The sequence below is a fragment of the Poecilia mexicana genome, unplaced genomic scaffold, assembly GCF_051168715.1.
Source record: "Poecilia mexicana isolate PSO_F unplaced genomic scaffold, ASM5116871v1 scaffold_1, whole genome shotgun sequence".
NCBI classification, from domain to species: domain Eukaryota; kingdom Metazoa; phylum Chordata; class Actinopteri; order Cyprinodontiformes; family Poeciliidae; genus Poecilia; species Poecilia mexicana.
Genome location: NW_028263370.1, coordinates 11,930,128 through 11,947,664, shown reverse-complemented (window position 1 = coordinate 11,947,664; position 17,537 = coordinate 11,930,128). Strand labels below are relative to the sequence as shown.

The window sequence follows — 17,537 nt, the reverse complement described above, 5'->3', positions numbered from 1 at the left end:
TAAGGTGCCAATCATGGAGATAAATGTAGCACAGTTGGTTGTTTTGGGTTCACTGTAATTTGCTTCACTTCATACTGGAAGTGATTAGTAGCTTTACAATACAGCATATGTATCTTGTAAATACTACCAAAATTTCTTCTGAGTACAACTAAAGGCTACTGATGTACCAACAGCAGCACATGTACCACAGTTTAAGAACCATTGATCTCAACTAATGGATGAATAAAGGGCCTGTTTTTTTTTCTTTTAGAAGACTTGGAAAGCCCTTATTTGTAGAGAAATTTCTAAAATGAACATACAAATTTGCTGAACAGTAACGTAGTCCTGGTTTGACCTAATGATACAGTTAAGCCCAAAATTATTCATACCCTTATCTTTTAGATTTCAATACTTTCGACCAAGAAGCTTTTATCTGATAGCAAAGTAAATAGATGTCTCTCAGAATATGATAAAATCAATTTTAAATCAAGTTTGAAACTAGATATCTGTTTCATTTACATTTTAATTTAATGTCAAAAGTTACTTAAACTTTTCTCAATAATCAATACAAAAATCATTATTGGCATTACAGCAATTCAAACCTTAATATCGCCAGGAGATATTTTGCATGTTTTTATTGATATTTCTATTGTTTGCCTTTGGTAATAATAAGTCAGAAGAAACATGTTGGTATTAAAAGATTACTTAAAAAAAAAAGATCTGCCAGGTGTATGAATAATTTCTTATCCGTATGTTTCAAACTTAACTCGTGTCAAGAAAGCTCTAAAAATGCCCTTTTTTACAGCTCTTGCAAATATAATAATGCAGCAATAAATTTCAGATTTTACTATATTTCTACAGTAATCTCTGTTCAGAGAAACAATCAGTGGCGATCTATCCGCTCTAAAAATGCAGGATGTTGAACAAAAAGTAAACTCCTGAAATTAAATGATAAGAAATCCGTTTTACTTATGTCTTTGACAAACATGCAGACAAAAGGATAATTTTATATGACATATTTGTAAAAAAAAATATTAGCTCAGCTAGTCAGTAGTGTGATGTTTGCTTCACTTGCACTGCTGTTTTTGTGTCTAAACATCTTAGTGAGCACCAGCTGTCAGAAGCACACCCAAAAAGATCCAAACTGTGAAGAGAGATTAAAAAAGCAGCCGTATCGTATGAAACACAGCTGCTGTGGGGGAGGCGAGCAGCAGATCTGTCACACCTCCACACTCCAACAAGCGGATGTGTTTTACTTTGCCTTTTCTCGCACTTTCTGTCTTCCCTCCTCTACCTATGACCGACTGTCTTTCAGCGGCTGCTTCTGTATTTTTTTACATCTGTGATGGCCTAATTATCTGGCACTTTTCTTTCCTGCGTTGCTGTGAGGTTCAGCTTGTTGTAGCTCAGTTATAACGGATACTTTTGTCGGCGTTTTGTCTTTTCAACACGGTGACGTCTCACAGGCAGCAGCCGACATCCGCCCGTTGAAGATTGGGGTGGCTGACAAGGTAGGCCCAAACATCCACTTTTCTTCTGTTGAATTTTTTTTGATTACCGTCTTTTATACTTGATCTCAATGGAACAATATGTTCTTGATGACTTTATGGTAACAGGTTTGATGTGTGTTTTTTTTTTTAAATTTGACAATAAAACTTGTTTCAGTTTGTTAATTTAACTGAAAAAAGAAAAGGATTTCATACTAAAAAGGTAAATTGTTTGTTCTAATCCTAATCTTCTCAAACAAAGGTTCTCAAATATGAGATCATTGAGCTGAAATGTGGAAAATCCACTGATTAATGTGTCCCATCTGCGCGATGGCAAATCTTTCCATCTCGATGACATGGACGGTGGTTTTGAGGGTTTTTTTTTTTCTGCTTCACAAAAGTGCACCAATATGGTAAAATCAGCTCAGAAAAATCATAAGCGATCAGAAGAAATGAACATTTCTGTAATACCATAAGGGATCAACCCGTAGGCCAATGGTTTCTGTCCCTACGTCAGATTGCAACAGCCTGATATGAGGCGTAGACAGCAGAATGAACAACGGGAGGTTTTTGTGTAAAAGAGACGCAAACAAAATAGGTGCAGACAGTGAAACACATGAGCTTGAAGATGAGGTTCAGAAGATAAGCACCTGTGTACGTTTTCGGGTTCAAACTGTGGATTCTGGGTCACACCTAAGCAAACATGTCTTTACTTCCGTATAAAAATTTCTTATGTTGTCACAGATTATCTAATTTGGAAGAGGTGTTGCTCACACATTCATGGTAGATCGGGCGTTTGCAAACGTTTTTATGTTACGAGAAACTCAAAAAAACCATCAAGTGGTCACTAAAACATTCAACTTTCTGGCTATTGTGAACGTGTTGCATTTTTCCATGTCTCTAACATGTCTCTCCTGTTCCCAGGAGACCGTCCCAATTCACCGACAAACATCGGGACCGGGAGATTGATGGTCAGTGAGAGGACCGAAGAGAAATCCCCTGAGCTGACCATGCTGCTACTGAGAGCAAGAGGAAGGAAGTGAGATGAGCCGAGATGGCCTAAAGAACCAAGAGGTTGCGTAAATCATCCGCTTCAGAGGTGCGAGCTGCATATGAGACCTTTGAGACAACATCGATCAGTTCAGTTCACTGAGAGCAACTCTACTTGTTTCATCAGTGAATGTCTGAGCATAGCCTGTGATGAAAACCGCCAGCAGTGTACGAAAGCACAGCTCACACTTGAGGACCTTACATCCTGCTAGCCTGACAGAAAAACCTTAACCTTTTCTTTGAAGAACCCAAGACAACCCGAGTGGCTTGTTAATCAACGGCAACCATGAACGGCCTGACCGAGCTGTCTGTGAAGTGTGTTCTGGTCGGGGACTGCGCGGTCGGCAAGACGGCTCTGCTGGTCCGCTTCACCTCCGAGACTTTCCCAGATTCGTACAAGCCCACCGTGTTTGAAAACACGGGTGTTGAGGTGTACATGGACGGGGTCCAGATCAGCCTCGGGCTGTGGGACACGGCGGGCAACGACAACTTCAAGCAGATCCGGCCGAGGTCGTACCAGCAGGCCGACGTCGTCCTTATGTGCTACTCAGTGGCCAACCCCAACTCTCTGGCCAGCATCCAGCGCAAGTGGATCGCAGAGGTCCGGGAGAACCTGCCCAGGGTGCCAGTGCTGGTGGTGGCCACTCAGACGGACCTGAGGGAGGTGGGAGTTCATCGGGGCAGCTGCATCTCGCCGGCGGAGGGGAAACGTGTGGCCCATGAGGTGCACGCCAAGGGCTACCTGGAGTGCTCTTCCTTGAGCAACCGTGGCGTGCAGCAGGTGTTTGAGTACGCTGTGAGGACAGTTTTTAACAAGCACAAGAAACGGGAAAGGAGGCGCATGTTCAGCATGAACCAGTGCAAAGTGTTTTGACCTTTGACTTTGATCTTGCTGCCGTTTTTTTTTTTTTTTTTTTTTTCAGATATGCTGTTCAAACTCAGTCAGCCATGACGAGATGTAAGGACCCAAACACGACTTCCTGACATACTAGGCTGTACTTCACTAATACCCCCCCGAAAACTCAAACATATTTCAACTGAGAACACTGAAAAAAAAAAATGACGTCACTGACCGAGAAACCAGCATATGGGGTGGACACTTTTCTTCAGGGATCAAGTCATAAATGTTTGTTCTTGTAGTATGTCAAACAGAATATTGTTTTTTGGATTTAAAGAGAAAAGGTTGTTTTCATCTCAGACTAGGATTTACTTTAGCAAGTGAACTTTTTTATTGAAATTTTAAAGAAATATGCTTCTCTACTACCACAAATACATTAATGCAGCATTTTTTTGGATGTGGCTTCATGAAGCCAGAACAATGTCATTCCAGATGTTTCTGAATCAGGTTTAATAAAATTTCGGGTCCCTTACCATTACTTTGTGATTGCGTGAGCAGTCAGAAATCATTTAAATTATGTTGGAAATACATTTCAGCTAAGAAAGCACATTTAAAATTTTGTTTCTAGAGAAATGTTTTGTCAGGTGGCCTAAAAATAAAATGTTTTTCATAAATACATCGCAAAGCCCAAAATTATTCATATCCCTGGCAGACTCGGGTTTAAAGTAATGTTTTGTTTTTCCGAACATGTTTCATCTGAATTGAAGCAATTATATCGTTTTGGAGCGGCCTAGTCAGAGTTCTGACTTGTCCTCAGAATCTGAGGGGAAGTTAAAGATTAGGGTGATGACAAAGAGGCCCTCCAGCCTCAGAGATCTGGAGCTTTAAACTAGAGATAATTCATCAAAATACCAGAGGAGACATGCAAAAAGCTGGTTAGCAATTATAGAAAGGATATTACTGCTTAATGCAAGTAGTGTTTTAAAATTGAAAATAATTTACAGCACACCATTTGAACAATTCTTTTTGTATTGATACTGCTTTTCCGTTGTTTTGTTACCTTTCGAGAGACGTCCGTCTCATTTCCGATCATTGACAAACTTCTCGGGTTGAAGGAAAATAATTTTAAATCTAAACATGCAGGAGGTGCTAATATTTTTGAGCTGTAAATCAAAAATATTATGTTTTTTTTAAAAAAAATAATAATTTTATAGAAGTTCTGAACCAGCTAAAGAATAAAGTGGGGAAAAAAGTGTTTATTTTTAGAAACATTTATCTATTCAGTCATTTTTGAAAATAACATGAAAAATCACAAGCATAATGTGTGTGATATATTTAATTTTCTTTCTAATGTTCAAATTTCTTAATGTCTTCACGAAACAAGTGACAAGCTAAATCTTAGCTTCAATGAACACAATTTTTAGTTTTTGCTTGCAGACTGTCTAAGGTTTGAGTAAATGCATGAAATTATGTTCCTGCTATAAATTGCAATAATTCCAATGTACAAGAATGAAAAGAAAATAATTTGTGGGTTTTCTGTGAGGTCTCTCTGTATTTCTTGGTTTTGTTGGATGTTCTTGGATTGAATTTCAACATGTAGGAACCAAACACTGTAAGATGTTACATTTAAATCCTTATTGTAAACACTTGGTTCAGTATTTTCTTGCACCAACATTTTTTGTGATGAATTTATTTGTGGTGCAAGTCTTTAACATTAAAATATAACATGCATTGTGGGATTTTAAGCTGTTCTATCATCTTTAAATAAAACTTGTGTTGTTCTGAATTAGAGTTACAAATGTGGCATTTTTATGTCTACGGCCTGTCAGGCTATTAAATAGAAAATCCTATCGTGTATTTACTTGCTTTAAAAAACAAAACCCTCTCCCAATAAAAGTAATGATAGTTCAGTGAAACGTTACAAAAAAAGGGGGGATTGAAACATCTAGACATATTTTCTGATATGTCTAGATAGCAGCTCAGCGGTAAAGAAATGAAACTATTGCTCTTTTTTCTCCATATCTTAAAATATTCATGCAATCATAAACATGATTAAACTGCATCTCATATCTCAGCATTAACAGCGTAAGACATTTTCATTTGCTTAAACCCACATAGAGTCAGGAGAAGTAAAGCAGGGAGGTTTAGATTAGAGATAAGTTTTATCTTTTTAGGTTTAGCTATGCAGCTCAAATCAAGTACTGGGGTTCTGCCAATAAGGAATAATGTATGTTCAGGTTGTGTTATGTGTAAAAATGCGTGCAAATGTTGCCATGCATGTTCTTATGTGACATTTGAGAAAGTTACTTACTACTAAAAGTGACGTTTTCAGAACAAAACACACTCATAAAAAAACGGAGCCGACCAGGAAAAGGGCTCAGAGAAACCAATCCTTCCCCCTCATGTTTTCTCCCGCTCTTTCTCTGAGTGCCTCTTCGTCTTCATGTGGTGTTCAGAGCCGCTGAGGATGAGTGGCACCATCAAGACTTTTCAAGGATATGCTTAAAAACACCTAACCACATCCCAGTCTACACATGAACTCTCATGTACAAACATTTCACAAAAACACATATAGCAACCCTCAGCTTCGTTTTTGTTATTTCTCACAAATTTCTTCTCTTAGTTGTTTCTGCAGGCCCGCTTACAAGTGCTTCAAAAACAGTCGCACAAAACCTGGACCATCTGAACAGGGACGTTTAAAACTATTTCAATGCTTTAATGCTAGCTTTAAGATTTTATTTTCAATCCACAATATTTTTAATTGTGGCTCCACAATTATTTCTGCCTCAACTCGTTCTGAATAAGAAAAGAGAAGCGCTCGACTTTAAAGTTCAGTGTGTTTGGCGCAGTGCTGTGGTCACGTCTTTTATGTCTCATTATTCTCTCTGCCACAGCTACCACAATGCCTCATCCCTTTATCTCTCTGTCTGAGTGTCTTTCTCTCACACACATACACACATGTACACACTCTCACAGGCATTGTACTGAACTGTGGGTGTCGAGCTACTTTACGGTTAGCGGTAGTTCCTGTGCTGACATCTGAAGGAGCCTCGGGGGGGATCTGTGCGAGGGGCTGGTGAGCCGGTCTTTTCTTCATCAGATCCGACATTTTGACAGAACAGCGGCCACAACACAGATGCAGCAAATAACTTTGATAATACTTGCCTTTCATTTGCTGCTGCAGGACTACAAGACCTCTCACCCCGCCGTCGGTTTAGAGAAAGCTAGCCAGACGTGCTTGAGACCTCACGTTGCCATGGTGACGAGGCTCAATCAGTTTTGCTCTGTGGGTTGTCTTGATTGGTACTTTACCCCCACAGCCAATATGTTTTCAGTGGTTTAACAATTAAGCAAACTTTTAACAAATTGTAAAGAAAAAAGTCTGAGCTTTTTTTTTTTTAAACATATTTTCTTGTTTCTTATCTAGATGTGGTGACTGGGCATGCCAGATAGCATAAATTGCAGTTTCTAAGCTTTTTAATTTTTCTTTTATCATTTGAATACATCAAAAATTTTAAAACAGAACATATGAACATCATAAAAAAAATCATAAAACTAGTATTTTATTGAACACCTAACCAAGATTTTCTGAAATGTATCTGCAACACTACGGACTGATTAAATAAATTAAATATTATTGAAAAGTCAATTAATTTCAGGAACCTTGTCACTAAATGAAACACATATCAATTACACACAAATGGCTTTTTAAAATACTTTGTTTCTCTTAATTATGGTGATTTTCACTTACAGTTAATGAAAACCTGGCATTTAAAATTAGAATATTTACTTAATATACTCAATTCAAAAACACTTTTAATACAGAAATGTAGCCTTAATGAAAAGTATGTTTAATATCTGTTTACAGATGGTCAATTTTCAAAATGTACTTCTAATCAGACAAATTAGCCTCATTGGAATGCGTATTTTAATTTATTGAATATAGCTGGAAATGAACTCACAAGTGTCTCAATCGTCCAATGACTGATCCACAGCTTCCAGATCTCAATGGACTTACCTCAGAATTTTACTGGTCTTTTAAGCAGCTGACTTACATGCTGTTTTTACAGCTTCCAATCAACCTGATTACCCTGACGTTGTTTTCACACCAAATCTGTTTGGACCGCATTAAAAAGATGGTTTTAATCAGATAGTCCCCACTTTGTTGGGGCAGGTGTGAAAGCTCAGCTGAACGATGGTTCAAGCCAAACAAGTGAAGTCCTGTCCAGAGGAAAACCTTGGTGCAGTTTGTTTACTGAGTGAATGCAAACTGACTATTCAACAAACTGATGTCTTGGTTAGTTGTGAAAGTGGCCAAAACAACAAGTGGACTGACACATGAATTTCCCCACTGTGGGAAAATAAAGGATTCTTCTATTCTGCTAAAAACTTCACTCAGATTGAATAATGAAAACATCTTGATTATGTCAAATAAGACTTGGTGCCAAACACTTGAAAACGGTTAACAAAGTTCAGACTAAAAATAATGCATTGTATAAGATATTTATGTCTTTATTGACTTTGATCAGAAGATAAATGTTAAAAATGACTAGCACTAGCTTGTGTTAGCTGCTTAGGTAAGAAGCTAATGCTAGCTTGAGCTTGAGTGACCACACTTGTTCTCTGGTGCAAACTAAACCTAACCCACTGATATTAACATTATTATACAAAACAATTTTACCATCCGTTTCTTATTTCCTCCTGTGGAAGAGGTTCAGCACAGTCTGGGTTTCTATGCAAAGCCCCTTCTAGCCTCTTTCACATTTTGTGATCTACTGTTTTATTAAAACACTCCCTATTGGGGATCAAGAAATAACTCAGCAGTTTTTACTGAGTAGGCGACTTCAACCCTCACAGAATCATGCAGCCTTCGTTTAGGAAGAGGACAGCCTGAAATAAAACAGAAGCTCTGGTTATCACAAGAAATTGCTGAGCACACAGTCATCTGTGGAGAAGTGCTTTGCACATCCTCAGATGAAGACATTTACGTCACATGTTTGCAACTGTTTCCGTAGCAGGCAAAACTTTTGGTTTCTCGTAGATATATGCAACCCTGTCAAACTCTGACCAGTAAGAAGACCAGTGACTATAGAGCTTTGGTTTAAGGAAGAAGATGGATATCATCTCTCAGATGCATGGCCTGCTGATACAGGCTGAAAAAGAAACAATCTTAGCAGATTAAGCAAAGTTGTTTAGAACACAGGGGATACCCTTAATATCCATCATATGCTGTATATAAGCACTGATGTTATCAACCGGTAATTCCTAATTGAATCTTAATATTTAATTCTCATTTTGCTGCTTTGTTAGCATTTATTACTGGAAACACAAAATAAAAAATAAAAAAAACTGGTTATATTCATGTTGCTGTTGGATTAGTTTGTCACAGCCATGTCTGCTCTCGTCTAAAAACATCGGAGATGAAAATGTGAGACCTTCATTATTCAAATGGTACGACATTCAGAGACACAGCATTAATGAGTTTATAAAAGCTTCACAGCCACTTTCATTTAAATTTTAATGCATCATATTATTAGTAAATGCTAATAGCATTAGTGAGATTTAAAGTTCAATTTGCTCCCATTTTTTTTGTCCAGACTAAATTTCTGTTTACATGGAGCTTGAATAGAGTGAAGTTTTTATGAATCACTCTGTTGAAGCAACTTGTAGCCTGCCTCTTAACAGGGCTGAATTTATTACAACACATTAAAAAACAAGATTTTTGATTAACTGAACAAATTGGCAACAAGTCTTTAATGAGTCTTTCTTTTCCTTAGCAAATCCAACTGGCTAAAAGTGACGTTTACCTAATATATTCTTCTTTTCACAGTGCTTGTGTGTAAACACCCACAAGGCTACCAGCACCCAGACAAGTCCTTGTTCCTTTGCTGATGTGCGAAAACTCGAAGCATTTCTTCTTCTTGTGTTTGTTGTATCACGCTTCTCATCGATCAGGACACAAGCTTATATTCCAACCTTCTCTTAACACGTTTTTCTTGATAGATCATCTTGTTCCAGACAGAAAAACATGCAAAAAAATCTGCAAAAAGCCTTCTCTGATCATAAAACAAACAAACAAGAAAAAAGTGGTTATGGTTTGCAGAAATTAATTTTTGCCACTGACTTACACTATGGCTTATTTTCCCACACACGCACACACACACACACACACACGCACACACACACACACACACACACACACACACATGCACACAGTCTCTTAGATGCACACAGGAAACACCTGTCCTGCGTGAGCTCAGTACCACAGAAACTGAGTGACACAGTAACATCACAGTTTCTCTGCGGAATCGGAGCACAATGTCAGTAACATTTGCCAGTATTTTGTAATGTTGCAGATTTTTCTGCTTTTATTCTTAGAAATAAACTGATTTCAGGTTAAAAAAGTGCTAAGGCTACAGTGGTAACATATTAATTATAGAGGACATGTAAAGTCAGCTCTGGGACAGTTGTGTCCTGGAGCTGGTAGAAAATGTACATATTTTCTACCACTTGTACATCAAATTGGAGAAAAACAAAACTAGAACAAATATGTTTTTAACTTTAAAATTTGAAAGAAAAAGCAACAAAAAAAAAGCAAAAAAAAAAAAAAATGACAGACTTCATATAGAAAATGTTCTTTTTACTTTAGTTTCTGAAATTTCAAACAAAAGCTTCAAGTCAACAGAATTTCATTCAGTTAAAGAAACAGTGAAACACATTAGAAGCTCAAAGTCTCCCTCAAACCACCCTCATTTTACTGTGTATTGTCTGAAAATAACATTTTAAGTTATCTAAATGTAACTTAAAACAGCAGCAGCGCATACATGTAAAATTAGCTTAAAACTAAGCTGGCAGAGCGGATTGTAGGAGGACCACTAGTTGGCCCTCCGATGTACAAAGCCTCATCCGTTTCCTCTCTTGGTTTTTATTCTTTGTTCAGTTTACATGTTTTTCTTGCTGCTCAAATTTGGTTAAATTCTAAAAGGCCACATTTAGAAATTGTAGATAATTTATACTTGAAATGAATAAAAAAAATTATCACATAGTAAAATTAATCCAGCAAATATTACTTAAACCTTTTTTATTTTATCAAAAACAAACGAATGAATAAAATCTTAATCTGAACACAAAGAATATAAACAAAAGTATTATTTTGAATGACTCTTAGATATTCTGTTTTTGCAAGATGTCTAATAGGATCAGTGAGCTTTTCCTTTTTATATAATCTACTGACAGAAGGAAATTAAAAATCTTGTAATTGCTCAACAAATTGCAAACAGTCTTATTACACTGGAACAACTGATCATCAATTGAGAAAATATCCTCAGAGACATCTGTGTGAATGCGTGTGTGCGTGTGTGTGTGTGTGTGTGTTCGTTTTGAATGACAGGACATAATGTCGCTGTGTAACGCAGTCCGGCTCTGTGTGTGTGTGTGTGTGTGTGTGTGTGTGTGTGTGTCGTACAGCTTGTGGTCATGTACACAAGTGGAAGAAGACGTCGGGCATCACATTTCACCTGGAGACATTGTGCAATGTGATATCAAAGTATGTGTGTGTGAGTGTGTGTGATGTCCCAGGTCCTGTTCCGCAGCAGCAATTACACATAGAGAGAGACAGATGCGATCTGCGACTAACAGCCAGCCAAGCATTCAGAGCCTCTGACAGGATGTCAGACTTCAGGAACGTTCTGTGGTCTCGTAGGGTTCTGTCTCACCGGTGCAGAACCGAGATCCAAACTGAGTGACGCTCTGGGTCTGGACCCGGCAGGTCTTGGTGACCGCTGTACTAAATAATTGATCACGTTGCGAGAGAGGAGCAAAAAAAAAAAAAAAAAAAAATGAGGAGGACAGCAGTGATGGTTTGGATAAGTCTTTTGGTGCAAGGTTAGTTTTGCAGAAAGGTTTGTCTTATTAACAATTGCCTTGCTTTTCCTCCTTTGTTGTTGTTCTAGATTCAGAAATGAAAAGGCCTCTCTAACATATTTTTTTCTATGTTTTACCTCTTTGTGTGTGCTCAGTGTCCCACGGTGCTCAGGGTCATTATGCCCGCAAGCTTCTGAATGACCTGATGGAGGACTATTCCAATGCTCTGAGACCTGTGGAGGACACAGACAAGGCCCTCAATGTCTCCCTTCAGATCACGCTGTCACAGATCAAAGACATGGTGAGTACAGAGAACACTCCAAAAGACGTCATCCACAAACAGAAAACCACAGCTGTGAGCCTAAAAATGTAAGAATTTGCGCTGGATTATACAGCATTTCAGGATTTTCTCCATTTTTTGAGGGAAAAGTGGCATTGCCCTGTGATATGCAATTTTCACTTTACATTATCAGAAATAGCTACATCTAATGATACAAATAATTAACCTGGGTATCATGGATCAATTCTTCCTGTAGGTTATTGTTTCAGCTGGGCAAAACATTTCATTTCTTGTGCAAGTAAACTCTGTTGATAATGTTTCACATCTGTCTTTTGTTTTACTGAGAAACATAAGAGTGTGTTTAGAAGAAAGATTTCTTTATTTTTTGTTTTTAATTTTTATTTTGGAAGATACAAGATGTACTGCTGCGAGGCACCATCGACCTTACAGGGATAAACTGGGATGGATGGATGGGTGGATGGATGGAGTCATTAAGAGTTGTCAAAATCTAATTAAATTTTTTAAATATGAAATAATAATAAAAAATACTGAACATAATGAATAAATATTAAACATTAAAGTGGCTGCTATAAAATAGCAATTAAAAATCAGACAAAATCAAAAAGGATAAAAGGTTTATGTTCTCTTCAGCACATAATTCAAACCCCCTCAAAACTTGAAAGTTGGTAACATCTCTCAAAGGAAAAGGAAATATGTTTCTTTGAAGATGTGGGTGCATCAGAAGTTTCTTCGAACATTTACTTTTTTGAATAATGCAGAGACTGGAATGTACTAAATATAAAACTCGTTGCGTCTGCAGAATAGATTATAGTAATAGATTGTCTGAGTTGCGTTGACTTTCTAGACTGAGATGTCTTAAATTGTCTGATTTTAATGAAATTGCATGTATTATAGGACGAAAGGAACCAGGTGCTCACCACCTACCTGTGGATAAGGCAGGTTTGGCACGATGCCTACCTGAAATGGGACAAAGAGGACTACGACGACTTAGAGATGATTAACATCCCCAGTGATCTGGTTTGGAAACCTGACATCGTTCTCTACAACAAGTCTGTAATCTGAAGCAAAAAAGATGAAACAGACGTTAAATAAGAAAACGTCCATAAATGTGTCTTTTATCTTCGTTCTATTACTGTAGAGCAGACGAGGAGTCCTCAGAGTCGCCCAGCACTAATGTGAAGCTTCGTTATAACGGAGAGATCGTGTGGGACTCCCCGGCCATCACGAAGAGCACATGCGTGGTGGACGTCTCCTACTTCCCCTTTGACTGGCAGTCGTGCAATCTCACCTTTGGCTCCTGGACCTACAATGGCAACCAGGTGTGTGGAAGCAGGACACTCAAAAAGGGGAGGACATTAAAACAAATAGTTCTTGTGGATCAGGCAATAGAAACATATTAAAAGGATCCCTTGTCCATTCCGGGAGCACACACTAAGAAATGAAATAATTTTCCACGCAGGTGGACATCAGTTTGGGCATGGACAGCGGCGACCTGTCCGACTTTGTGGAGAACGTGGAGTGGGAGTGTCACGGCATGCCTGCGGTCAGGAATGTCATGATGTATGGCTGCTGCTCGGACCCGTACACAGAAATCACCTACACTTTGCTCCTTAAGCGCCGCTCCTCCTTCTACATCTTCAACCTGCTCCTGCCCTGCTTCCTCATCTCGTTCCTGGCTCCGCTGGGGTTCTACTTGCCGGCCGACTCGGGAGAGAAGGTGTCCCTGGGGGTCACGGTGCTGCTGGCGCTCACCGTGTTTCAGCTGCTGGTGGCTGAGAGCATGCCTCCTGCTGAAAGCATGCCCTACATAGGTCTGAACCAGTTCTTATCCAACTTTAGGTCAACGTGCATTCATTTGGGAGTTAGCTACAAATGTAGAGCTGCCATGTGTAGTTAAATGAAAAATTTAAATTAAGTGAAAAGGTAATTAGGTGAAAAGCAAAGAAAAAAGTTTCCTAAGACTTTTTCAGTTCTTTGTGATTCATTTTTGTTGAGTGCTTCTCTTTAAAGATTCTGTGTTTTTTTCACAGGGCATTAGATTTCACGCCAGTGAAACCCAATGGTGTTGGGTTTTAGATATGGGTTATTAAATTATTTTAGCACTGCTCAAACTAAGGAAATATTTGAAAAAAGACAAATCTGACACACATGTGTTTATACATATTGTGTGAAACTTATCACAAAATGAAACGCATTAGTTACACACAAATATTTGAAAGCCTCTATTTATGTTGATTTTGATGATTTTCCACTTGCAGTTAAAGAAAACATGACATTTAAAATTAGAATATCACTTTACATCAATAAAAGCACTATATTTAAAAACACAAATGTGTTTATTATCTGCTTAAAGGTTGATATTTTCAAAGGGCAATTTCAATCTGACTAACAAGACTCAACACCGCTAATTTTTAAATATTCAAATTCTTTGAGTATGACTGTAGATATGTATATGTAAATGCTTGCACTCTGATGAGATTCCCAAGGCTTTTTAAGGAGGAACAGGAGGACAAATCCTTCGCTGTACTTAATGAACTGTTGCCAAAACCTTTTCATCATCTCACACAGTCCCAGCTGAAGTTTTTTTTTTTTTTTTTTTTACCAAACTCCACAGTGTTATGGCAGGAAATAGTTTTTCCCAGCAGGCCTCACATGCGTGGTGGACGTCTCACATAACAGAATCTATATGTTATGCAACGCATAACATATAGATTCTGTTGATTGTTATAGAGACTTTTGACCTATTTGCTGAAGTTCTCTAATGTGTACTTTGGAGCTTTCTGTTTTGTTATTCTCTCTAGTATCGACAGTAATGCCAAAATTTTGTTGAAACTGTTGAAACTAATTGTAAAATTTTTATACTAGATGGCTTAGAGAGTTTTTTTTTAATCCTCTGTTTGACAGAAATATTGATATAAATGAGATTTACAGCTTTAACTTCTGGATATGGTGGAGTATTACGCTCCCTAAATGTGTCGTTTTCTCCGTCCTGTCCTGAAGGGAAGTATTACATTGCCACCATGACTATGATCACAGCTTCCACGTCCCTCACCATCTTCATCATGAACATCCATTTCTGTGGCGCAGAAGCCAAACCGGTTCCTCAGTGGGCGAAAGTGCTAATCATCGACTACATGTCGAAAATCTTTTTCGTCTACGAAGTGGGGGAGAACTGCACGACACCGGAGAGCGAGAGGACCCCGCTGTACCCGGAGGAGCCCATGGGCGATAAGGGCTGTTACTATGACGACAGCTGCCACAACGGCCTCTACCATCACGACGGCGAGCCGTACAAGTACAGCAATGGCCATCATCACAACAAGCATTACAAAAGCCACGCGAACGGCAACGCCGACGGTAGATATCACTATTACAACAACCACAACAACCGTGCTTCCACGTTGGAGCGAGGCGAACTGAAACGAGAGCCCTCTCAACACTTCCACCACATCAGACGGGACCAACTGGACTTCCAGGCTCCTCCGCACCTGCGAAACCTTCAGCACCTGAACGGGGGGGCTAAGGAGCAAAATCTCTACTCTTCAGAGAAAATTCAGCTCCCATCCTGCCCCTGCTGCTGTCCCTGCCTCCAACATAAACAGGTGAAGATTTCTTTTTAAAGGATATCAACACTTTATTTTTTTTTTTTATTGAGGGTTTGTTTTAACTCCTCTGTGTTTTTCTTCAAGGTGGTAAAAAACATCCAGTACATTGCCAACTGCTTCCGAGAGCAGAGAGCCACCTGTGCAAAGGTAGCAGAGTGGAAGAAAGTTGCCAAGGTGATGGATAGATTTTTTATGTGGATCTTCTTCGTCATGGTGTTTCTCATGAGCATCCTCATCATTGCCAAGGCGTCCTGACAAAGTCCTCCGGCGTTACTGGGTCCTCAGTGTTACTACTTTCAGCGACATCTGCATCTTATAAAACCGTATTGTTCTCAAGAAGACAATGAGTGTGGTTGTAAAGATGAATTTTCCCCTCTCGTCACATTGCTGCACACAGATCTAACAGCTTTCTTCACCTAAAGCCTCCTCCAGCCCTCTTGGGTAGTTAAAGTCAGGTGTGCTCGCGTGTGTCCCGACGCACTGGAGCGGTAAGACAATCCAGGCTCTTCCCTCGAACATGCATGGACTCTGCATTATTGACGAGGTAACAGTCAGACATCCAGCTGTAGGCATTGTGTTTCTGACGTTAAGCAGACAGACGCTGTTTCCAACTTTGATCTGTGTGCAGTCATATCCAATAAATTAGAAGATTACTGAAAGCATTTATTTCAGTTAATTATGTTCACTTATATTGGCTAAATAAAAGATTGATATTTTTCAAGCCTTTATTTTCTGCTTACATCTAATGACAACACAACATTTAAGATTGAAATATTACATCAGACCAATAAAAACATTTTTAAAACAGAAATGTGGGCTTAATGGAAAGTATGTTTAAGGTGGATTTTTTTCAAGAGGTAAAACAAGCCCCTTCTAAATGCGTTCTAATATTTATCTTATTGAATATGACTGCACTGTCAACTCAACAAACACTGGATTAGCTGTGTGCGTGATCAATAATGGTGGTAAGGTCACTGAGGCAATTTTTTTTTGTGAATCACCGAACAAAGCAGAAGCATAGTTATTGTTTATTAATTTTAAAATTCTGTTTAGCTTTTGATATTTAAATGTGACACTCAGAAAGAAATAATAGATTTTCACTATGTTCTATCTGAGTTATTACTTTAAATTCAAATCTACCTCCCAGTGCACACACTTGTTATGTTTGGATAAACTCTTTTAAAGGGTTCAATCAAAAATAAAAGTCTGATATTGTTCCATAAAATGCTGCTTTACTGGTTGTCTTGGGATTCAAGCGCATGCACACAGGATACAAAACCACTGGTGACATTCAAACAATCCCCTCTGTCGTCATTTCCTTAAAATGTAACAACTTCCAAAACTGAGACATTCATCTGTCAAGTTTAGGGGTACGTGTAGCTGAGTACCACCTGCACAGAGATGCATGGCAATCTTGCTTTTTTCTTCTTCTTGGAAATCAAGCAGCAGATGCAAAGGTAATATCTGAGGACCAACTGCAGTGGTTTTCAAAGGTAGACATGCAATGTCCACTGCAGGGACACTGCATGACCTACAAATACAAAAGAGCTCTCACTCCAGTGTAATGCCCAAACCACCACAAGGATAAACAGGAGATCAGGGTATTATAATCCAGTTCTGGATGCAGCTGCTGAATCTAGAAGAAGTAGAATGAAATAGACTGAATCCATAGCCAGGATGTCGTCACTATGAAGAACCTAAAAACTAGGCTGAAAACCTCAAGGGCATAATTTCCATCCAAAAAGGATTTTAGCAGCGTGTAAGGAGTATTCTCTCGGAAGCCTATAAAGAGGCCTAAAATTGGGAGACAATAAAACTTTACAAACTCAATGAAATAAAAAAAAGAAGCCTGTTTGCTGTATTTTATGGAGTTGGCTTGTCTAATTCCCTCGAGAGCTTGTAAAGGGCAGGCATGCTGCAATTATAATAAAGGATTCAGTTACATTTTTACAGAATATACATGGAGGCACATTTATTTAAACATATTTATGTGAACCAAACTATATCAAAGGTCAAACAAGAATTTACCGGTCTGTTGAGGAAGGGAGACTTCTTGGACAGAAAAAAAAAATCCTGAAATGCCATCAGAATTAAAATAGTTGAATGTATATTTCATTGTCAAATAAAGGAATTAATACATTTGCAAACACTTGTTGGACTCTCCACATCCCCAGAGCCTTTAGTGGCTCTTTACCTAATTGTTTAAATTTCTGCTACAAAAATAATTATGGTTATGCCTCACAAGAAACTTGTCTGTTTTAAAATGAACTCCAACAATAAATGAGAGGAACAAAATCAGAACATAAAAACGGAGAATAATAATCCAACATCAGACAGACTCATCTTACGTAATGAAAAGCAAATTGCAGCCAGAAAGCGCAATCATCTCTAATGTCGGAGGAATACAAACTTAA

General features: G+C 38.5%; 2 protein-coding genes across 2 annotated transcripts; both read left to right on the top strand.

Annotated features, from left to right (window-relative positions):
* The first annotated feature begins 1,191 nt into the window (after positions 1–1,191).
* Positions 1,192–5,145, top strand: rhoh (ras homolog family member H). Its single transcript, XM_014980856.2, has 2 exons — positions 1,192–1,490; positions 2,391–5,145. The coding sequence occupies exon 2, from the start codon at positions 2,803–2,805 to the stop codon at positions 3,388–3,390; it is 588 nt and encodes a 195-aa protein (XP_014836342.1). The 5' UTR covers positions 1,192–1,490; positions 2,391–2,802; the 3' UTR covers positions 3,391–5,145.
* Positions 5,146–11,332: 6,187 nt separating this feature from the next.
* chrna9a (cholinergic receptor, nicotinic, alpha 9a) lies at positions 11,333–16,348 on the top strand (the record flags this gene model as incomplete). Its single annotated transcript, XM_014980855.2, has 6 exons — positions 11,333–11,518; positions 12,413–12,567; positions 12,657–12,837; positions 12,978–13,329; positions 14,519–15,120; positions 15,208–16,348. Coding segments are annotated over 6 exons (1,647 nt in total), but the record flags the coding sequence as incomplete, so codon positions are not given.
* Positions 16,349–17,537: the final 1,189 nt, after the last annotated feature.